We start from the raw sequence: 24,280 nt of genomic DNA, 5'->3' as shown, positions 1-24,280 counted from the left end.
TTGTTTGTTCAAAAGTGCTGCATCTTATAAGACTGGTCCATCATAACAGTCAGTATGTGAGTTTTAAGATCTAACGCATTACTATTTAAAAAGTTAATTTATTCATTCCTTTAAGACATCTTGAAATGCTTCATCTAGTTTCAAAATATTTTAACTGCCTGAAGCAACAACCAGACAAAGCAAACCAAATACATTTTGACATTTGATTACTGGGAAAGTCCGACTGGGTAGAAGCCCATTTTCAGAGGAGACCTGGGAGAAAAGCTCCACACAATAATTTTACAGTCTTCAAAAATAAAACAAAAACTTCTGCAGTTTAAATAATTATAACAAGTTAGACATCATAATATAAACACTTTGGTTAAAATCAATACAAGGTATATGACAATCATTTAGTATTTAGATAAATTTTAGAGTTTGTAGAGAAATTAAATTTAAGTTAGTCTAATACAATTTTAGTATGAAGTGAGGGAAAAACAGGCCTATGGAATATTTAGGGAGAAAATCAGGGAAGAGAATTAAATAGCAGTGAGGAAGTAAGTGAAGAAGGGAGAGTAAGGAAGTATACGGAATGAAAAGGTACTTGTTCACATTTAGGGATATAGTTTATCCTGGATTTAAGCAAGAACAGAGCCAGAGTTCAGGTAGGAAGTTATTTTATTTATTTTCATTTGATTTTCTAGTACTGATTATTGCAATCAATCATAGCTCTCTACAAAACGTGGAACATTACCTCTCATAATGTGGAACAAATGGGCAAAATAAGGAACACTTACTAAAAACTTCAACCAGGAATATACATGCAAGTCTGTATGATCTGCAAAATGAGGAGGCTCTGTGCATATTGCAGGTGCTGAGAAGTACACTGTTGGCTAACATGAAAGACTGAAACAATACTGATTTCATGAATTTTGGACCAATGTTACGGGGCTGTAGGACGTCTGCACTTACACATTTATCTAAACCTCTCATTCTGTAGATTTGAGAATCAAAGACAAATAGTCTTAAAATCGGGGACAGCAGGAGACAACTAATTTAATGCAAATTATGCATATTCAAATTTTCATATTACTGCCTCCTCCAAATTTATTTACAAACATAGTCTCAAACTCGAATGACCACGAGGACCATACAAGAACTAATGCAACCAGCTGCATGATATTACAGTTATTGTGGAGTAGCACTTTGAATGCCAAAAGCCAAAACATTGATTGTTTGCTTGCTATATTTTAGAAACCTAACAAAATGCTCTTGGGTTCCAGTGGAGTGTCTTCCTTTTGAAAGTACCCCACTTTTGACTGTGGAGAAGTCGCACAAATATGATGGCCCCAGTAATGTACTTGAGACTGTTACACCTGTACATATACAATGACCCTTCGCCTAAGGAGCCATACCTGTGTTTAACAGCCGATTTCTTTTGCTTTCACACACCACTGTCCCCCCAAACAAGATAACCTGTTTCTTTGTACATATTTGATGTTTCATACTGAAGGAATTGGCAGGCATGGTAATAATAGTAATGCACAGTATTACTTCCCCAAGTCATATTAATGAAAGGAATACCCTGTCCTTCCACACAGAGCCTGCCTTCCCATTTCCTCAAAACACAGACACCTTTACATTTCTTGTATGTATGGCTAATGCATGCATGCATGATGTTACTGTGTTGTACATAGCTAATAGTAAATACACTGTTTCGTAAATGTAGACATTTTTTCTCTGTACTTTCTTGTGTATATTGAAAGTAAATAGGCAGTTCTTGATGGAAATGTTCAAGATCTCCTACCAGGATGCCTTCTATCATAGAAGAGCTTGGCAAGTAACACATCAAAGAAAAAAAAACCTGCCTAAACTCTGAAGTTTCTGCCTGAGTTGTGCCAAGTCACTTAAGATACCTTTGTGGGTGTATGGGCATGTATGTGTTTTGTAGTCAGCATAGTGTAATGACCCACTGGACGTTTTTTTTCTATGCACGTGGGCTGACAGTGGTGGTGAATATTTAGAAACACATACACACACACAGCTTAAGATTTATTTTTGGTTACATACCTTTTTGCGGTGGTGCAGTGGTAGCGTTATTGCCAAAGGTTCTCCCGTTCGATTCTCAGCTTGGGTTTGGGAGTGCCTTCTGTGTGGAGTCCGCATGTCCTCCCTGCGGTCGAGTGGGCGTTCAAAAGACATGCGTTGAATGGGCGTGCCTTCGTTGAAGGTTGGGCGTCAGGCTGGCAACTCGACACCATAAAAAAAAACTGCCAGTCATTAGCGGACCGGAGTTCCACTGTGGCGACCCCCAACTGGGAAAAGCCGAAAGACAAACAACAACAACAACCTCCTGTCTGCATACCTAAGTAGCAAGTGGATCAAAATGGCCAGAGTTAATAATCTTTATTTTAGTAATTTGTTTGCTGCCAGTAAATTTGGGGAGTCTATGGTACAACTCTGTTGATACCCATTGAGATTACGCAGCAAGTACTTAACTTTGCGGAAATCGGTGTGTGCTTTGAGAACTGTATACTAAACTGAACCCCTCCCCAGTGCATAAATTGTGGCTCCATTGATGAAAAGACAGTTTTGGCATGAGTGAGCCTTTTATATAGGGGTGTCTTCTTAGTTAAGAAGGTAGTGGGAAAGGCTATGAACTTTTTGTGCTTTCAAGCCATAGGCATTTTATGTGCTAATGTGTAAATACCATTTAACTGCAAGGAAGTCTGAAATTGAATCTTGGTTCTGTGAATTTTAATTCCATGCATCAAAAACGACAAAAAAATCAAACACAAACAGCACAGTAGGCATACTTACAGCCTTCACAACACACACAACCAACCGACTGCAGCAAAGCTTAGCAACTTTAGAGAAAGTTTTATTTTTGTACTTATTTTAGACAAGCAGAAGAAAAGTGCAAACATGTAAAATATTGCATGAATAGGGACAGTGATTGAAAGCAGGCTGTAACCAGAAACAGCAGTGAGTGCAAGTAACGGGTTTTCCAAAGCACCCTTCTGATTGCCTGAACTGCCTGTGTAGTTTTCACTGACCTCAGCCAGTTTAGGGGTGGCTTAGGCAATCTGAGACCACTAATGGCTAAATCTGAAATACAGAGCTGGAGCAGTTTTTTGCTGCAAGTTTGACTATCTCAAAGCAAATCAGGACCCTTTTTACCCCTGCTGCCTACTGATCATGAGGCCCCTCCTGATCAGTGGACCCAATCATTTCCTATTAGTGGGGAAAATGGTGGCCAGTAAGAGACTGTCATTTAGGTGGCCATAAATGGTGGTTCACCTTTTCTGTTTCCACCCATCACTGCACACACTTGGCAAAGTACTAGGAAGGGAGGTGCAGTGGGTTATCCAGGGGACACCCACCAAACCGCCCTGACCCTCTTCAGGAAGAACAAGTGGTGGCTTCTCCACTATTCACCAAGAAAGTGTCACTGACTCCATGTATCCCATTGTGAACAAACCCCTTTCCACCCACCCCTGGAGAGTTAAGTAGACCATGCCCCTTCTTCCCCTCTCCCTTCCTGGCTCCTCCAATGCAGCAGGGGCAGCTTGTGATACTGGCCCTAGGGCTACAACCCCTCCAACAAAACTAAAGCAAAAAATGTTATTTATGTTTGTCATTTAAAATGAGAGAGTCATTGTTCCCATTATGGGGGAATTGGGACTTTGCATGAGTAGAGTTCTCCATTCTATTAAAAAAGCTTCTTAACAGGGCTGATATAAAAACAATCCTGTGTTATCACAGGTCTTCCTGCAGTTTTGAAGCAGTAGGATGCTGCTTCATAGGAGACTGAGCTACTGTATGAAGCAACAAGCACTACTTCCTTTTGGTTCAGGCTGCCCCAGATTGTTTTATTTTTAGATGATACTTTATCTGTGTATTAAGTAACAAAGGCTGAAAGACTAAATATGCCAGCCAAAACCATAAGTAGTACTCTCCAGAAATAATTGAAAACAAGGTAAATTAGAAACATATTTGAAAATGAATACAGTTGACTTTGAAAAGTTGATAGCGTAGGAGAATGTGATTTAACAGGTATTTTCCGCAATAAAAAAGTCTGCAGTGCTAACGACTATATTTATTTATTTACTTAGGTAGGTAGTTAATGCAATTGACCTTTTTCTTCCAAATTACCAGGATGGATTAGAAGGGAAAAAGCAAGATTCTAAGCCAAAATCAGAGACATTTGTGCAGCATCATGTATATGTATGAAATGTATGTAGAGAGAGAGAGAGTTGCATTGTATGGTTTTGATGGCAGAAATCTTAGTCTTGGGTCGTTATTTGTGTATTTATTAATTCATTTGATTACAAGCAGAGATCTATGGTGTGCACAGTCATACAAGTGGCTGGAATTGTGGCTATATCCCTTGTGTGTGTGCCGGGGGGAGTTGTACTGTACGGTTCTGACATCAGCAAGCTGAAATATATTCCTGACTTGTTACTTAAACATTTAATTTGATTACAAGCAAAGATTTGAAGTTTACACAGTCATATAAGTGGCAATTTACACAATGTTGCAGTCTGGGCAGGATGTGTATGATATCTACTGATTATTACACAGTGAAGCAGTGAATAGTTTTGTCATTTCACAACACTTGATTCTGTGGTTCAGTTTTTGGCTAAGAATCCTTCATTGGAGCACCTGCATATACTCTTGTCTCTGTGTGCATCTTATCCAGGTACTCTGGACGCATATACTATTGTCTCTGTGTGCATCTTATCCAGGTAGTCTGGTTTCCTTTCGCTGATTCTGAACTGTGTAATGCATGCCTTTGGCCCTTTGCACTTTTACTTTCATAACACCAGAGGTGTACTCAGAAGATAATTATTTTTTGGGGGAGGGATAGAAAGGCATGCAGTTTGTCCACATAGGATTTATAAGCTCTTGCAAGTAATTGTCTTCTCAGTTTATTGGAAACTACTACTTTGTCAGCTTTGGACAGGACTTTTTTTTTCTTTGAAAGCAAAAATAAGACTGAATTGATGCTCTGGTGGTGCAGAGGAGTAAAGTCCTGTCCACATATGGACCAGCTGACTGGTGGAGCAGAGGGGAAGAATGGACATTACCATCCCTGGGGGAGGGGTCCTGTAGGTGTCTCTGATGGAGGACAGTGCTGGAGGCTGGGGATGTCATTATCAGGGGGCTTGTTCAAATTAAGAAATACAGTGGGACATGACTGCGCTGTCTCTGAGGTAGAGCAATATTTTTCACATATCCCTTTAATACCTCCCCTTGATTTCACCACAGGAACTGTGGTGGGTGGGGGGAAGAAAGGATAGGTTATAAGGGAAAAATAACAGCTAGAAGATGGACAGTGACTCTCTGGGACACTCTGAGATCTTTGATGAACCCAGCTCAAATTTAGGTGTTGGAGTGGGGGGTGATCTGGAGTACTGGTAGATCCAGTGAAGGAAGTGGGCCACTGGGACAGCTGTCAGAATGACAGTAATAGTGTAGAAAAATAAAATTAAATAAACGAGACTGAATTTCTGTCTGTACTTATGATTTTTGTTCAAAACATCATTGAATCAAAAGCTTTGAATAAGCACCAAGATACACTTTCGATCATATAGAACCTATGACATTTTGGGAGCTCAGCGATCCTTAAACACCTTGTTTAATTCACTTACTTAAGGGCAGTCTTGGCCAGTTATGTTATATTGAAAGGAAGGTAGTGGAAAAAAAGCCAAAAAGTAGGGCAGTGTAGAAAAGAGAAAAAGGAAAACTTTCTTGATGGTGTTGGGCCAGTGTGGGGAGAAACACGGAAGGGACACTGAAATGGTACAGAAGCTACCATTGTTCAATAGAGGGAGGGGTCCCATGATGTCCTTTATCTAGGACTACTGCCCTGTTGTTCACAGTCATTCTGTCCATAAAGCAGCTCGAATGAGTGGGTAATGAGGCAGTCTGTGGATGAAAGTGAATCACCCCATCTGTTGTGTGAACACAAGTAAATGGGCATCGAACTTTCTGTAATGTATCCCTCACACATTCAGTTGCTTCTTTCAGCCACGTTTTCTTGGAAGTCACTAGCTATCACTGAAACCTAGGTCATCTGGGTTGCAGTAAGGGCTCCATCCGTGTGCACCAGGTTGCAAATCGGGACACTTGAGAGTTAAAGCTCTTCAAAGACAAGAAACGATGCATAGCAAGATGGCAACTATAGACCTGTGAACACTTACTTCAGTCAGGCAATACCATTTAAGTAGACAGTTCTGTATTTTTGTAAAAAAAGCTTTTCATAAGCATATGGAAATATTTTTAAATTTAGCATATGAAGCCTTTTCAAAGGTTTTAAGCTAAACATTTGAACTTTGGACTGTTACAATTGCTGTAAATCTTTGATTTAATGTAAATTAATTTTTTCTGACATTTTTAATCTTTTTCAGGTGTGTCAGTATATACAGAAGACTTATGTCTGGAAATATGGCTGATGTAAGTAGACATTATTGCTGTAGCACGAGTGCTGTAAGGAAGCATGAATGTTTTGATGGATCTGCATCAGTTGTGCTATGGATCTATGATATTGTGTTTTCTCTTAATTTGTTACAGCTTGGAGTCATTTCATTTACTTATTTTTTCTGTCTATGCAGGGAGTTGTAAAATAAATTTTCAAGCAGAAAATGTGAAGAAAATATGTATGTAGTTTAACAAGTAGTACTTAATTCTGCCACCATGCAAAAAAATTGCTGTTGGAAGGTGCATTTGCTTATCATATCAATCCAAAGCTGCAGTTGGCTGTTTTGACATATACCCACTATTCATAATCCCCTTCACAAGCCTTTTTTTTTTTCGCTCCAACTATAATCATGAGCAATGTAAACCCCCTTGTGGTTTCACACTGCAAAGATGATTACAACCTGACTGCAATATTTCTTTCCCCAGAGTGTAATCCATGCTAGAGGTCAGTCCCCATGCTTTTGTGTACTAAAAAGCACGATTTAGCAGTTTCTTTCACTCTAGGGCATTTCTGTCTTGGTCATCTTCCTCAGTGCACGCCATTCTGGGGCTGAATGAATTTCACAGTACTTTAGGAATTTGTTTCCTGTGCTCTTAACATCATTTTGCGTACCAAATCTGAAAGTATTTTGCTAAAGAAAATGAACACATCAAAGTCCCTTCCGTGTTTCTCCCCACACTGGCCCAACACCATCAAGAAAGTTTTCATTTTTCTCTTTTCTACACTGCCCTACTTTTGGCTTTTTTCCACTACCTTCCTTTCAATATAACATAAGTGGCCAAGACTGCCCTTATTCCAATGCCACTGAGGTCATAAAACTGTTTAGACTCAAACGTGACTCTTGTAACATCAACCAGAACAGAGATTAAAATACTACTGTCTCTGGAGTTGGCCAGATTCATGCATCACTCTAAAGGAATAACAGGAATCTGTAAGGATATTTGCTCTTTTTTTTTACCAGTTCACATACCTTTGCTAAGGCTTAAATCTGATAACTTCTTAACATACAGCCCTTCTAGCATTGCCCAAAGATCTCATTCTGAGCAGGTTCTCACAAGTCAGTTCTTCAGTAGTATACTTGTCCCACCAGCCCCTTCATTTTTTTGTTTTTGCACCTTTTTAACTCCCGCAGTCTTGTAGCCTTGTTAGCCATCAGGCCCCTCTTGGTTTATTAGCCCATTCTTTCCCCTTCACCAGTTAGAGGATGGTCAACCAGGAAGAGCTGTCATGTAGACAACCATCAATAACTATGTGTGTGTGTATATATATATATATATATATATATATATATATATATATATATATATATATATATATATATATATATATATATATATATATATATATATATATATACACACACACACATACACATATATATATGTCTATAAATACACACACACACACACACACACACACACACACACACAGACAAACATGTTGTTTCTCCTTGACCCTAGCTGCACATACTTGGCTAGGCATGGAGCAGGGGTGTGGAACATATACTAAGGACATCCCTAACTTCTGCAGTGGGTATTCCCTCCAAGAGGGCCTGTCCCTCCCCTGGAATATGAGTAGTAGCCTCCCTGATTTCCACTAAGGAGATTAGGCCAGACAGAATGCCCCTGAATGCAAGTGAATCCCTCCTACCCCCTGGGAGATGCAAACAGGCTATGCCTCTTAATCCCTCTGGCTCCTTTGGTACTGGGACCAGTAACTGAACCCTGGTTGGCTGGTTTGCAGTAAGAGTGCCATCCCTCTGCACTACAGAACCAGGCCCTTTCCCTCATTATTAGTGCTAGGTGATTTGATATTGTCTTCTTAGAGTTGCAAACCTCAGACACTTTGAGTGTTTTCTAGGGCACTTTTGTAAGGCAATAGTCACTTTAGTTGGACTGTTCTGTTTATTGAAGCAGAAGGCAGCAGTCTTTCATGGGAGGATGTGTGTGAATTTAAAAAAAAAGATCATTGGTTTGTTAAGAATTGTATGCTTGTGAAACTGGATGAAATAAATTTACTGCTGTTTCTTAGTTTATCAAATTCCAGAGCAGTCTTTACATGAAAGTGCTATTGTTTGGCTATGGTCGTTGATCTGTTTTGTTAGTGGTTCATAGGTGTGTACTGGGCTAATGGCCCTGGGGCCTTTACAAGCCTAGCCATAGGATTACCCTGGCATAGTCTCACCCAACCTTGGTTCCCAGTGCCTCTGTTGAGTAAAGACACTGGAGTTATCTTCAGGGTGAATTTTTTGTTTCCCATCCACTCATCAAGGTTCCTCTTGAAGAGGGTCAGTGAGGTGCTCTGCTTGGCATGTATGGGAAGTCTGTTCCATAGCATGGGCAGTCTCTGGGTTATGAACCTGTCCTTCCAGCATGTTCTGTTAATTGTGGTAATGAGGTTGAGGTCTCTGGAGCATGTGGTCTGGAGGGATTGGGATTTCTTTAGCTGTAGCATTTCTAACAGAGCTGGGTTAGACATGGCTTTGTAAGTCAAGCAGAGATTGCCTCTAAGTAGACGATATGAGACAGAGAATAGTTGGGAGTTTTTTGAGTCTGTCCATATCGGACAAGTGTTTAAGGCCTAGGAACCTCTTTGTGAGGTACTTTTGCGGCCTCTCCAGTTGTTGCAGGTGATGGTTGATGCCAAGCTTAGTGAGTTTTTCTATGATTCCTGAGTGGGGAATGGTATCAAAAGCCTTGGCTAGATCAAGGTAGGCTGTATGAACCACCTTGCCTTCATCCACAGCTCTGGTGACTGATTCAAAAGAAGTTGACCAAGTTGAGTAGGCATGATCTACCCTTCACAAAACCAAACTGTGTGGTATCCAGAGTTTGGAGATTCTTTATATCCTTGTTTATTAGGTCCAGGGTCTGTAGTCACTCCTCCTTTGTGGAGAGGGATGACTGTAGCAGTGTGCCACTTGGTAGGGACAAAGCCTGAGGTGAGGCTGTGATTGAACAGGGCACACAGGTAAGGTGCCAGTTCACTCTGTAGTTCATGTAGAACACAACCAGGAATATTGTCAGGTCCCATAGAAGCTGTATTCTTGGCCTTGGACAGTGCTGTTTAAACCTGTGCAGCAGTAATACTGGGTGCCTGGCAATCTACTGGCATTGTGATTGGTCCTTTGGGGGGGGGGGGTAAAGTTGACACTTAATCTGTTGGCCAGTATACTTGTAATATCTGTTGGCTTGGTATAGGAGGTACCATTGTGCAGTAGCTCAGAGCAAGTCTGGGTGTTGCCATGGAGATTTCATTTTATAACTACAGATGGCCTTGTGGTTGTCTTTATTATCTGCTGCAATTCTGTTTTCATAGCTAGCTTTAGAGGATTTGATGAGGTATCTCAACTTTTTGTTAAGGCTAATAAGAGAGTTTTTCCAGTCTTGGGACTTCACTTTATTCCTCATCAGTTTCCTCCTCCTGTTGTAGAGTTTGTTTATGGCAGGGGACCACCTGATTGACTTCCTTTATTTGGAGGAGAGCTTCTAGGTTCTATTGGATATGGCGAGATCCATGCATTTGTGTACATGTTTGTACAGTACATTGGTGTATGATTCTGCGGTTGCACAACTATTCTCCATTTGTATGGGTGCTGTGAAGTTAGCCAACTCTGTTTTTAGGAGCCCAAAGTTAGCTTTGGAGTAGTTTTTCTTGGTGGTTACCTTTGGGGAGGGGGGTGTGGATTTCCAAGGTGATTAGTTTGTGGTCAGATCTAACCAGGGAGGAGCTGACTATTGGTGTAGAGCAACGGTCACCCATGTTAGTAATGACCAGGTCAAGGATGTCGCTACCTCTAGTGGGGGTAAGAACGAGCTGGTTCAGGGCATTGGAATTAATGAACTCCAGGAAACTGTAGAGTGCATATGCATGTGTGAGCGGAAGGTGGAGGAAAGTGTGGCTCAAAGAATAATCATAATGGTTTTTATTTGTAGGCATTTTATTTGGACTCATCACAGTTGAAGTTGATTCATCCTAATAAAATGGCCATATTCAACTGTGATGGACTCTGTGCACAAAGGGTGGTGGGAACCAACATTTGTATAAAACTTCTGCCAGGAGTAAGTTTGTACTATTTTATCATTACACCAGGAGTACAATTTGATACATTTTCTCGAGGGAGAGGATTTCATAGATTACTAGATTTATGCTTAACCCCTCCCACTAATTTAGAGTTGTCAGTAACATAATACATTATAATTAAGTTGTGTTTGTAGGTAATTACTAGGCTAATGACCACACGTTTTTTTTTTAAGCCTAGCCACACTTCCCAAAGGTGGGACTCATACCCTGTTCCTTGTGTCTGTAAGGTAAACACCTTAGCAATTAAGCCAACTCCCAACCCCCAATTTGTATTTATATGTGAAATAATCTGCTAAGAACGTGGAGTTAATGAAAATCATGACATATTTTTCTGAGAAATTTACTACAAAAATTTCAAACCATTTGAGAGATATGTATCTACATTCCTAAGTAACATTGGTAGGCTCACTTGGTCTTTGGATGGCAGTTTTTTGATATTCACTTCATGGCACACATACCCATTTACCATTTTTTTTTTTGACAAACTTGGGATATCAGAAAGTTGCCAAAGGAAAGTAGTAGTACAGGAAGAAATGGGAGAGAGAAAAGAAGGCTTGGGCCATAAGGGAATACTCCTTTGGTGTCGAAAGGAGGCTAGGAGAGCAGTCACAGTGGCAAAGAGCAAGGTGTCAAAGAAAGTAGCAGCTTCTAGAAAGTGACTTGGCAGATGGTATAAAGTAGGTTTGTTAGGTTTCAAGACAATGACAGAAAAGTAAAAAAGGTAGTCTGTAGGTGGGGAAATTCAGAGGTAATACACCCATGTCACATTGCACCAAAATGCTGGAGATGGTGATTGATTAACAAATAGACAGAGTAATAGTAATGTAGGATGTTAGAGGAGCAGTTTGGATTCATATCGGATTGCAATGCAACTAACAGGATGTGAGACAGATAATGGAGAAGAATCTGGAGATGAAGAAAGTGTTCCACTGGGCATTCCTAGACTTGGAGAAAGCATATGACAGTGTCCTATGAAAGATGATTTGTTCAGTCCTGAGAAAGTGGAAAGTCTTAGAAATGGTGGTAGAATTAGTGCAGGATATGTACAAGCACCCAGTGACAAAACCTATGAACAGTGTTTGAATTTACAGAGGAGATGTTCTTTGTTTTTCACTGTTGCAGTCATCACGTTTGCGTAATCTGCTTGGCAGTAGCCCTCAGTTGGCCTGATTAACAAAGTCTTAGGTTCTGCGTCAGTTGCTGTCCCTTCTTCCATGACGTCAGGTAGTCAGGGGTGTAACACATGCAGTTCAGCCATTTCATCAGTCTTTCTTGCCGTGCGGTGCCCGAAGTCGAAGCAGTTCGCAAGTGCCGGTCGGCCGACTCCTGAAATTTTCTTTTTCGAGTTTCAGAACCGAAGTCTTCAACTAAAGCTAAGTACCCCGTTGGGGAAACTTTTTTTCTTGCTCCTTACCGATGTCAGTAATTGCATTTCTTGTGGAAAGCAAAAACCTCACAAAAATTTTCATTCATACTGTAGTCCTTGCCTAGGCCCTGATCACAACATACCTTGCTGTCGGTTTTGTGCTTTATTTAATCAACGCACTATCTGTCGTTGGTATATTTTCACCTCTAAATATTTCAGTTCTTGGTTCAATTATCCAGAAATGTTGTCGATAAGCCATCCGACTACCGGAATTCCGAAAAAACGCAAAGATAAAGATAGAGACAGGCTGCCTAGGTCCAAAGCTGCCGACGACGCTTCTCCTAAGCCAGTTCGCTGGTACTCAGTGAGGCACTTTTGCAGCCCCTGATGCCCGCTATTTCTGATTTGCAGGCCTCTATTGAGACCCATTCGGAGTCTGGTATGCCGTGAGATGCTTCAACTGTAGAACCTGTGGATGTCTCTACCTTGGATGGGTCTGGAGCCGCTGTGCAGGCACCGGCTTCTGAGGGTGTATTCAGGCCTATGTATTGCATATTAAACCAATGACTCCTTTTTCTTTAAGGCCTAAACCTTGAACCATGCCTAGAAAACTGATGCCCAGGCCGCATGATCAGGCCTCTATCCCTAAAAAACAAATGATAAGAATGGCTGAAGATCTTATAACTTTAATCAAGGGAAGCCAACCACCCTCTTCTAAGTGGCCTAGGACAGAAATTGTTTATGAATCTTCTGACCAGGATTCTGATTTTTCTGATTCTTCTGATCTGGATTTACCCTTATCTACTTATGAGGATTCTGATGCAGTGGACTCTATTCCCTCTGCTTCCCCTCCAGAGGATTTTTCTTTTGGTGAAAACTTGCATACTCTAAGGGAGCATTTCTACTGGGAAAGCCAGGATATTTCTGATTCGAAAAAGAAGTTTAGGGATTTCTTACTCTTGCCACAGCATAGGCCTTTAGCTATACCTCCTGTACCAGACATTGTTGATGATGCCCTTTCAGAATCTAGTTTGGCCCCTGATTCTTTGCTTCCTGCTCCTAGAAAACCTGACAGATATTACACCTGACAGATATTACAGGGTTCCTGATTCTCACAAGTTCCTTTTTAAAAATCCTATTGCGGATCCAGAGACTATTTCACAGGGACCCAAGGGCATTAAGGCCTCTACTGCCAAAAACCCTACCCCTTCTGATAGAGATTCCAGGGGGCTAGATAGATGGGGTAAGAAGGTTTACACTTCTGCAACCTTGGCCATTAGGGCCTTAAACTGTCAGTTTCATATGTTAAAGTATCAACAACATATTATTGGATTGCTTAAACAGAAAATGATGATGATTCATGACTGTGCTGAAAATAAGGAATTACAGGATTTAATGCATTCTGCTGAACAGGTTGGAAAACATACTTTGCAATGTGGGTTTGATTCTTTAGAGGCCTCTTGCAGGGCTGCTGTCACTGGGTCTGTACTCAGAAGGCATGCTTGGCTTAAGGAGCAATCTTTGCCTGATCATGTTAAAGCTAAACTGTTGGATGCACCCTTAAATCAGGACCACCTGTTTGGCAACAAAGCTGAAGAAGTTCTTAAAAAGATGGAAGATAAAGCTAAGTATATGCAAACTGTTAAGATTTCTTACAAGTTCAGCCTCCAAGATTTAGTAGGCATTGGCCCTCTAAGAATTGGTCCTTTCCGGCTCCTTCCAGGCCTTCTCAGTCCAAACCCAGACACAACAGAAATCCCAGGTTTCAGTCCCAGGGTACGCACAAGACTAAGCAATGGGGGGCTTCCGCTTCCAAATCTTGGAGTAATAAGACTCCCCCTATGGAAAACTGTCTCGATGACTTGATTTTAAAACTTCCAAGCACTTCTCAACTGAATGCTCCTTTAGGGGGAAAGCTTGGTCTACAGGCCAAAAACTGGGAAATCGCTACCCAGGACAAATGGGTTTTAAATATAATGTCCCAAGGATACAGATTTCACTTCCACACATTACCAACGCCAAAAGGTTGGTCAGATCTACCCCTTAATCAGTGGGCAAAGGCTCAAAAACAAATACTCTCCCTTTTAAACATAATTCAAACTGTACCAGAAGAGGAAAAAAGACAAGGTTTCTACTCCAGAATGTTCCTAGTACCTAGAAAAGACAATTCATGGCGTCCTATTCTGGACCCGTCTACTCTAAACACCTTTTTGGTGATTCCACAATTCGAGATGCTGACTCTTCACCAGTTGCTTCCTATGCTAGGAAAAGATGCTTGGATGGTAACACTCTATGTTAAGTTGTCTATCTCACCTTTGTTCTTGCTGGTTGGGATCGGAGCTGATCCTTTGTTCTGACTAGGCCATCTTCTATAGCTCGAGAGCTGTTTACTGGCTTGAGGCTACCCCTTATCCCATGATGCCTAGCGCTAGCTACCCAGATCTCGTTTGCCACTTCAGTTGCGAGGGGTGGTTCTTACTGGCTCAGGCTCGTATAACTTTCTTCTTTAACAATTTCTAGTCAATTTAATCTTTCTACTGAGATTTTTTCTTGTTTTAAGTTGTAGTCTGTAACTTAGTGTTAGTTTAGTCTCTTGGTAGTCCTTCCCTTAGAACTCGTTTAAATTAGAGAGTTCTCCCCCTCTCCCACCCCCTATCCCTTCTTGTAGGTTACAGTTAGTTTAATCCTTTCTTTCTTTCTTATTGTTAGGTAGCCGTTTAAGTTGGAGGCTTCCTAAAAAAAAAAAAACAAACAATCTTTAGCTGTAGTTTACTGTGTGTTTTTTGCCTTTGTTATTAGTGTTCTGGTATTCTGTTATCACCGTTCGGCCTTTTAGCCAAAATTCAGTGTAGTGTCTTACGGGTTATTTTGTTGGGTATGTGTAAAGAATCCAAAGTGTCTGGATTCAAGAAGGCGTGACTCATGCTGTCAGAAAATGTCTCTGACAGATGGTCACACTTTTGCGTCTATTGCTTAGGCACAGTGCACTTGCAGGACTCTTGTTCCATATGCCATGTATTCAGTCCAAGAGTTCTGCAGGAGCGCAATAATAAACTTATTCTGAGGGGTCTTCTCAAGCCCCAGGATTCACCGGCCAAGGCTCAGCCTGTGAAATCCCCAAGACTGACCAAATTGTCGGCTCCGAGCTCGGAGCCGTCATTGGTTCAAACTTTACTGACTACTTCGGTTCCGGTCAGAACTGAGGAGACTGTCTCCCCGTCGGCTCATCAGTGTCCTCGCAGCCGTCGCGGAGCCACAAGAGGCTGAGGTCCCCTTCATTAGAATCCATACATTCGGCTCCTCTGTATCCTCTGCTGCAAAGTGTGCGCAGTCACAGATCCCCCCACTCCTCTAGGCTCTCGGATCACGACGTGGAGAAAGTGGTCAGTAGGTTACTGAAGTCGCAGGCACTTGCCAAGATGTCGTCCAGCCCTCCTCAACAGGTGTCTGCTCCATCCACTGCTATTGATATTCCTCCTTCAACTCCATTGAGCTCGGAGCTGGAGTTCGTTGGGGTTCGAGTTGTGGAACCATCGGCTCCGAAAACTATCCCTCCTTTGGTTCCATCGTCGGCTCCGATTCCCTTGATGGTGCCGTCCGTCGAGGGATCTGGGGGCCAAGGCTCCCTCGTCGGCTCAGAGGGGGCAAGTGGCATCGAACCCTTGTCCAACCCCGTTCTCTCTCTAAGCTTCAGTGCAGGTGAGCTCGGCTCCTACATCGGCCTCGGAGCCGTCTCCCTTGGTGCAGAGAAGGATTCCGATTTCCTCGGAACCGAAGCTTTCTTGGCATCGTGGCAGGGATGCCTTCAATGTCATGAGGAGTGTTCTGGCCACTGAGTCAGCTCCACATTTGACCCCATCGGCTCCGTCCCCTGTAGTGCCTGCATTAACCTCTGCTCCTCCTCCAGACCCCAAGCGTGGAGAACCGGCACTCCAAGGTACCCCATTGGGTGCTTCCTCTTTTTCCGAGGCCTCCCCTGATCATTCAGAGGAACCCCCTCTGAAGAAGAAGTGCAAGAGGAAGCACATTGACTCCTCTGAGTCTGTCACTTCTGATACAGACTTAGATGAATCGGAAGGGTCCCCGAGATCCCCCTCTGAAGATGTTTCCTTCTCGGACATCCTAGAAATGCTTAAGCAGAGGGGGAACTGGACTCCCCTAGCCCCTACCGAGGATGAGTCTTTATTCCTGGATGCCTTTGGTTCCCGACCTTCCACCTCCTGGGTTTCTGTGCCTTTCGATCCACTCATGTCAGTGGTGGCTTGAAAGGATTGGTCAGCTACAAATACAGTGGAACCAACTCCGAGGAGACCCAGCAAATTTATCACTGCACCCGTTGATAAGCAGTTCCTTACTAAAGGTGTTCCTGTGGATGCCATGGTGGTAGCAGCAGCCACTAAGAAAGAGTTAGCGGAAACTTCTGCGTCTGTCCATCCTCCTAACAAGGAGTCCAGGACTATGGATAGCTATGGGAAGCGAATGTTTGCTTCAGCGACATTTTCTATGAGGTCACTGAATTACTTATGCCATTTTACCCAACTTCAGAGGGATCTCCTTAAAGAGCTCTGAGATACCCTTCAGGATCCATCAGCTGAAGGGGCTCAAGCTAAAGTGGCTTCTCAGCTGGAGACCCTTAATTCTGTAGTCAACTTCTCCATGAGGCTCATTTTCTATGCAGCCAATGGTGTGAGTTGGGCTGCAGGTACAGGCGTGGCCCTTAGGAGACACTCATGGATGCGGCTGTGTAATTTTGCAGAGCCCTTTAGAGCGTCATTCACCAACACCCCCTTTGATGGTTCCTTTCTCTTTGGACCACAGGTGAAAGACACTCTCACTAGGTGTGAACAAGAAGGCAAGACTCTCTGCCGTGGGAGTCCATTTTTCCACTCCTTCCAGACCATACCCCAAGGGTCAGAAGAGTGGTAAAATGTGGTTTCGAAAATCCCAGGGAGCCTCGCCCGACACACGTAGCGATTTTTCCTCTAGGGGCAGAGGAGGAAACAACAACAGACGCCGCCGTCATGGCAGAGGGGGTCCGCAGAGCCAGGGCAGCAGAGAATCCTTCTCTGAGAAGCCCTTCCAGCATCCCTGAGGGGCTGCCCGCCTCTGGAGGCAGTCGGGGGAAGACTTTCACTGTACCCAAAAGCCTGGCAAAATATAACGCAAGACAAATGGGTACAGTCAGTCATATCCGGAGGTTACAAAATTCCCTTCTCTCAACCCCCCTTACCGTCAAGCAAATCCGTTCCAGATGTTCACCCAATCTGAGGGACCAAGCAGTCATAGATGTTTCAAGACTGCTAGAAAAAGAGTCATCCAGGAAGTCCCAGCAGACCAACACGGATCCGGAACTTACTCAAGGTTCCTTTTGGTACCAAAAAAGACAGGGGACTGGAGACCGATTCTGGATCTCTGCAGACTAAAGAAGTCTGTTCAAAGAACAAAGTTTTGGATGGTCATGCTACAGTCCATTCTACCCTTTCTGGGTCAGGACAATTGGATGTGCTCCATAGATCTTCAGGATGCATGCTACCACATCAAAATGGACAGGCGCTCCAGGAGATTCCTTCACTTCCGGCTGGGAGCCAGTCATTACCAGTTCAGAGCTCTGCCCTTTGGTCTCACCACAGCCCCCAGGGTGTTCACCAAATGTATGGCAGTGGTCATGGCTCACCTGAGACGTCGAGGATTCCAGGTGTTTCCATATCTAGACGACTGGCTCCTTACTGCTACTACCAGCCATCACCTTCTACAAGCCAAGGACTACACAATCACTTTTTGTTCCCAGCTAGGCATTACAATAAACTTTGAAAAAATTGCCTTGTTGCCCTGTCAATCTATTACCTATATAGGAGCAGACCTAGACACAAGGAGTATGTCAGCAAGGCTACCGCCAGACAGAGTGACCACAATTCGACAGCAAGTACAAATTCTAATGCAGTGCAAAAGGGTCCAAGTCAGGATGGTTCTTCAAACTCTGGGTTCCATGGCAGCAGCAATTCTTCTAGTCCCTCTGGCCCGCTTTCACATGAGAATTCTTCAGTGGCTTCTGTTCACCCAGTGGTCTTTTCAACAGCTGCCCAAGTCTCACATGCTCATGATTACAGACACATGCAAAAAGCACCTTTCCTGGTGGATGGTTTCCCCACTAGTCTCTCAGGGCAGACCATTCATTCAGCCCCCTCCGGTTGCCACAGTAACCACAGATGCCTCCCTGATAGGGTGGGGGGGCATTATCAGGGCAGGACAGTCCAAGGCACTTGGCAGCCTCACGAGTACTATCTGCATATAAACATCCTAGAAAATGAGAGCCGTGCTCCTAGCATTGCAAGCTCTTCAGGAATCTCTCCCTTCTGGGACCATTGCAATTCAAATGGACAACATGTCAGTGGTTTGGTACATCAACAAACAGGGCGGAACCAGGTCCTACCCCCTATGTCGAGAAGCTCTCAGACTCTGGCAGTGGGCGATCTCCTCCCAACGATTTCTGATTTTGCGACACACATCCCTGGAAGGTCCAATGTCATAGTGGACATGCACAGCAGAGCTATTCTCATGCCTCACGAGTGGTCTCTGAATCAGGAAGTTGAGAATCTTATCTTTCGCAAATGGGGGGACAGCCTTGCTGCAATCTTTTTGCCAGCCCCTTCAACAGCAAATGCAGAAACTACTTCTCCCTTCTGCTTCCAGGTCACACACCCAGAGACGCTGTAGTCCACGTTTGGCCTCGCGGACTTCTTTATGCCTTCCCTCCGTTTCCCCTGATACCGAAACTCGTACAGAAAGCAATATCATTGGGTTGCGAAATGATCCTCATTGCCCCCTACTGGCCTCAACAGATATGGTTTCCGTTCCTGCACCATTACCTTTTTGATTAGCCCTGGACTCTGGATCCTATATCAGATTTGCTGATTCATCAGTCAGGCTGGTTGCATCAATCCCTCCAAACATTCCAGCTCACAGCTTGCTTGCTCCACTTCCAACCGTAGCCAGGCTTCCCGACATTCCCCCAGCCATACATGAAATTATTGTCTCCTCGCACAAGTCCGCCACTAGAAGGACTTATGCTAGCAAGTGGAAATATTTTTCTTGTTGGGCAGAGGCTAGGAACACAGATCCCTTTTAAGCCCCAGTCCACGAAATCCTGGAGTTCCTAGCAGAACGTTTTCATTCTGGGTCCGCTTCTGCTACAATCAGGGTTCAATTAGCGGCCATTTCAAACTTTCATGTTGGTTTCTCTAATGCAAACATCATGTCTCATAAGCAATGTAAAGCTTTCCAAAGAGGGACTACTCTCCTTAGACCCCCAGTGAGAGATCTCCCTCCTCCTTGGGACCTAAATTTGGTACTAACCTCCTTAATTTTGCCCCCTTTTGAAACTGCAGCATTCTGCTCCATTAAGTTTCTATCTTGGAAAACTCTCTTTCTGGTAGCTATTACTTCAGCCAGACGTGTCTCTGAACTTCAGGCACTATGTGTCCGTCCTCCTTACAGAGTTTTTCATAAGGGCAGGGTAGCTCTGAGGACTAATCCCTCTTTCCTTCCGAAAGTCTGCTCAGAAAATAATTTAAATCAATCCATAGACCTTCCCGTGTTTTTTTTCCCAACCACACCAACAAGGCAGAATACAAATTACATCAATTATATGTTCACAGACAACTGCGTTTTTACCTGCATAGGACGAAAGACATAAGGAAATCAGACCAACTATTCCTTTCCTATGCTCTGGGCAAACAAGGTCGTCCAGTCTCCAAAGTGACCTTATCCAGGTGGTTGTTTCACATTATTACTTTAATTTATCAACTGAGAAACAAAGAGTTGCCTATCAAACCAAAAGGTCATTCCACTAGAGCCTTTGCCACCTCTGTAGCGTTTCAGTCTAGGTTGCCCAGTGATTCTATCTGTGCAGCCGCTACGTGGGCAAATCCTCAGACTTTTATTTCTCATTACAAGCTAGATATGGTCTCCAGGAGCAGAGCTGGCTTTGGTTCCACTGTTCTGAAGAGTCTGTTCCAATGAGCTGCCCAGGATTGTAGGTGCTAGGGACGCTGTCCCAACCAGCAAGAATGAAGGCGAGATAGACAACTTAACATAAAGAAGTTATGTACCTACCATAACGTTCCATGTTAGTTGTCTTCATCTCGCCTTCTTTCTTGCGTCCCACCCTCCATCCCCCTGTCCTATTGGATTGAGAGGAGTTTTGGTTTCACTGGCTGAGTGTTCTCTGGTTTGTTTCCTCTACTGACTTAGAGAGTATGACAGGTATGCTCAACCTGTTTGTTTGGACAGGTTGATTCTCTGGCTATGTGTGGGCTTGGCTATTACAAATGAGATCTGGGTAGCTAGCGTAGCCTCGAGCCAGTAAACAGCTCTCGAGCTATAGAAGATGGCCGAGTCGGCTCCGATCCCAACCAGCAAGAAAGAAGGTGAGATGAAGACAACTAACATGGAATGTTATGGTAGGTACATAACTTCTTCATTTAAAAGGAGCATACCTGCGCATCCCAATCAGGGAATCTTGCAGAAGATACCTATGCTTCAAAGCAGGCTATAATCACTACCAGTTCTCTGCACTGCCCTTTGGCTTATCTACTACCTCACAAAGTGCCTAGCCCCAGTCATCGCATTTTGCAGGCAAAGAAATATTCAAATATACCCATACCTGGACGATTGTTTAATTCAGGCAGAAAGCCAGGACATACTTTTGAATGATCTGGCCTTTGTACAAAGGGTTCTAACTTGTCTGGGGTACACCATAAATGAAAATAAATCACACCTGGTACCCTGTCAACCAATCATATTCCTGGGAGCAGACTTGAATACAACTTCCCAGATGACTTTCCTCATGCCAGAGAAACAAATTCATTTGACAACCTACTTCAAACAATTGGCCACAAAAACCCTGCTATATGTGAGGCAAATACTACAAGCCTTGGGGTTCATGGCCTCCTGCATTCTTCTGATTCCATATGTAAGACTGCATATGAGGAAACTACAATGGTATCTAAAAAGCCTATGGTGTCAACATTCTCAGATCTAGAAGCAATGATTCCTATTATGCCTTGCCTACGCCTAGAGTTTCTTTGGTGGGTAGAGGCCTGCCACCAAAACATGGGACTACCATTCACACCACCCCTTGCCACCCAAACCCTAACAGACGCATCAGATTATTCATGGGGGGGCTCACCTGGCAGGGAAGTGCATTCAGGGCAAATGGAACCCAAGTCAAATGCACTTGCATCAAAAAGAAATGTTAGTTATACAGCATGCTCGGACAGCCTTCAAGGACCACATTCTTTCAGGACAATTAATGGTAAAGATGGACAACACCATTGTTATGTGGTACATAAATAAGCAGGTGGGTACACATTCTTAGCCCCTATGCAGGTTAGCCATGGCATCGTGGAACACAGCCCTGAGCTACCAAGTGAATCTACAAGCTCAATTCCTGCCAGGAAAACGAAATACAGTGGCAGACGAACTAAGCAGAAACCTCATGGACCCACATGAGTGGAAGCTGGAACCAAGGATTTTCAACATGTTGTCAAGCAAATGGGGGAGCCCAGATATAGACCCGTTTGCCTCCCCCCCACAACTATCAATTAGACAAATTTTGCACAAGGACTCCCCACAAGCAAGCTTGGAAAGAGGATGCTCTGTCCTTCAGCTGGAAATACCCATCAGTTTATGCCTTTCCTCCTCTGCCTCTCCTCTCCAAAGTACTACTAAAGATAAAACAAGAAAAACCAAGGACAATTTTGATTGCACCAGACTGGCCACGCCAGCACTGTTACCCCCTCTTGCGCAGTGTGTCACTTTTGGCCCCATGGCACCTGCCTCAGACTCCTACTCTATTGTCTCAGCAGGAGAACCAGATTCTGCACCCTCAGCTTCATACACTGAACCTAGCAGCCTGGCTAATTACCTAATCTCTCCTTTACCATCCCTCAGTAAACCAGTGATGGATATCATTTTAGAGGCAAGGAGGCCTAGTACTAGAAAATCTTATGCTGAAAAATGTAAAAGATTCTGTGCCTGGAACCAATCTCAAGGGATGACCACAGCAGTGCCCAATTTACCTCAGAGTTTACAATACTTAACCGAGATGCTTCACAAGGGCCTGTCTTTCTCCTTCATCAAAATTCACACCTGAGCCATTTCAGGTCATTATAACACAAAACCTCCCCTCTTCTCTCATCCACTGCTTAAGCAGTTCCTTAGAGGGGCCAAAAATCTACAACCACCCAGGAGAGCCCAAACTCCAGCCTGAGACCTTAACTTTGTATTGGAAAAGCTCACCGTTCCTCCTTTCGAGCCAGCTGCCACTGCAGATTTAAAATTCCTCTCTTGGAAAACAGCTTTCCTTTTAGCAATCACTTCAGCAAGAAGGGTATCTTAATTACAGGCCCTCATGGCAGTGGAGCCTTTCATCATCTTTCATGCGGACAGGGTGTCCCTCAGGACCAATCCCTCCTTCATGCCCAAGGTGGTATCCATTGTGGCCCTTAATCAGTCCATTCATTTTGCCAACCTTCTTTCCTAACCCACAGAACTAAGGGGAACGGATACTGCACTCCTTAGACGTGCACAGACCACTAAGATTCTCTTGTACAGGACTAAACCTCAAAGGAAATCTGACCAACTGCTGGTGGCATTTGCTGCAGGGGCAGAGGGGAAGGCTATTTCAAAGCAAACCATTTCAAAATGGATAGGCCATTGCATTCATTTCTGCTACAAGCACCATGGAAAACCTATCCCACAGGGGATCAGACCCACTCAGTCAGTGCTGCATCTACCTCTACAGCCTTTCTCAGAGAGGCGTCCCTACCAGGGACATCCTAGAAGCTTCTACCTGGAGTTCAGTACATACTTTCACCAAGCATTACCATCTGCCAATTTTCTCTAAATCCAGAGCTGGATTTGCCACTGCAGTCTTGCAGGGCCTTATAGCTGGTCCTAATGCTATCTAAATTCCTCCTCCCATCCTTAGCTTTGGGAATATACCCAAATGTGATGACTGCAACAGTGAAACACGAAGAACATAGTACGGTTGTATACACTTACCATAAATATAGATGTTCGAGTGTATTCACTGTTGCAGTCCTGGTTACCTTCCCTCCAGCCCCCTTTCTTCTTTCGGCTATACCTCTACTCTACTTTACTATGCTCAAAAGCTTTTTGGTGTATTTGCTTTTTTGTTGGAAGTATAACCTTGTATATTTATAGATTTAATTGCTTCCCATTAGGGAGGCACCTGACATCTGGGGCAAGAAAAACTGATGTAATGGCGTCGGCTGCATGTTTTATACCCCTGACGTCCTAGAAGAAGGGACAGCAACCGACGCAGGACCTAATACTTTAATCAGGCTGACATGAGGGCTACTGTAAGCAGATAATCCAAATGTGATGACTGCAACAGTGAATACACTCTTAACATGTACATTTATGGTAAGTGTACACAACTGTACTTTCCTAGTGGGACTGGGTGTGCATTAGGGTTCCGCTGTAAGCTCACTCCTACTTATATTGGTGAAGGACTACATCAGTAAACAGGTTCGAGGGAACAAATCAACAAAGCTGCTGTATGCCGATGATGCAACACTATAAGCAGACTCTGATCAGGAATTTCAGCCAATGATAAGGGTCTGGAATGCAAAACTGAAGGCATATTGATTGAACTTGAGTACGAACAAAACAATGGTCATGGCAGCAAATGGAGAAATTAGAAAAAGCTTAAAAGTGAAATAACCTTCTCCACTATTTTCCCTTTTAACAGCTTCAGTTATTGGGAGGTGTGGTTGAGGAGAAGGGAGGTATGAATGAGAGAAGTCAAAGCTAAAATCAGAGGTACTGCTGGGTTGTGTGAGAAAGAATAACCAAAAGCTTCACCACAGTGTAAAAACGAATATCTATAAAATAAAATTGCTACCAAGTCATCACAAGAAGCTTTAATTACATAAATATTTCAAAATTAAGTGCTTTCATTCATTCACTACAGAATTTCATCAGAATAATTTAAACCATTGCACTCAACCATATTTATAAATAACCTAACCAAGACCGTTGAAAAAGTAACTCAGTTAATTACTTCAACATTCATTCCAAAGCAGATTTAAAGATACGGTACCTCAAAAACAATAATAGCAATATATTTGTAAAATAAAGGGGCTCAAAATACTTTATGAAAGATAGTTATATAAAAATTTATATTAAAAGTCAATAATACAAAAAGCATCCCAATGAGTTCATAAAATGTCCTTAAAATTGTTTTCACAACTTGATTTTAACTGCAAAATACTGTTGATCGAAACCTTATTATTAATACCAGGGTTTTGAGTAACATTTGATCTAAGTTGCCATACAAGTTA

General features: G+C 43.0%; 1 protein-coding gene across 1 annotated transcript in view; it reads left to right on the top strand.

Moving 5' to 3' along the window:
- LAMTOR3 (late endosomal/lysosomal adaptor, MAPK and MTOR activator 3) overlaps nt 1–24,280 on the top strand; it is a 354,081-nt gene that overhangs the window by 87,462 nt on the left and 242,339 nt on the right. Inside the window, exon 2 of the mRNA XM_044061131.1 lies at nt 6,393–6,438. Coding sequence (XP_043917066.1) covers nt 6,418–6,438 — 21 coding nt within the window. The 5' untranslated portion in view covers nt 6,393–6,417. The remainder of the gene's footprint in view (nt 1–6,392; nt 6,439–24,280) is intronic.

This window comes from Protopterus annectens, chromosome 2.part0 (assembly GCF_019279795.1).
Source record: "Protopterus annectens isolate FY-2018-M chromosome 2.part0, PAN1.0, whole genome shotgun sequence".
NCBI lineage: Eukaryota > Metazoa > Chordata > Ceratodontiformes > Protopteridae > Protopterus > Protopterus annectens.
This window is presented reverse-complemented; position numbering and strand designations above follow the sequence as displayed.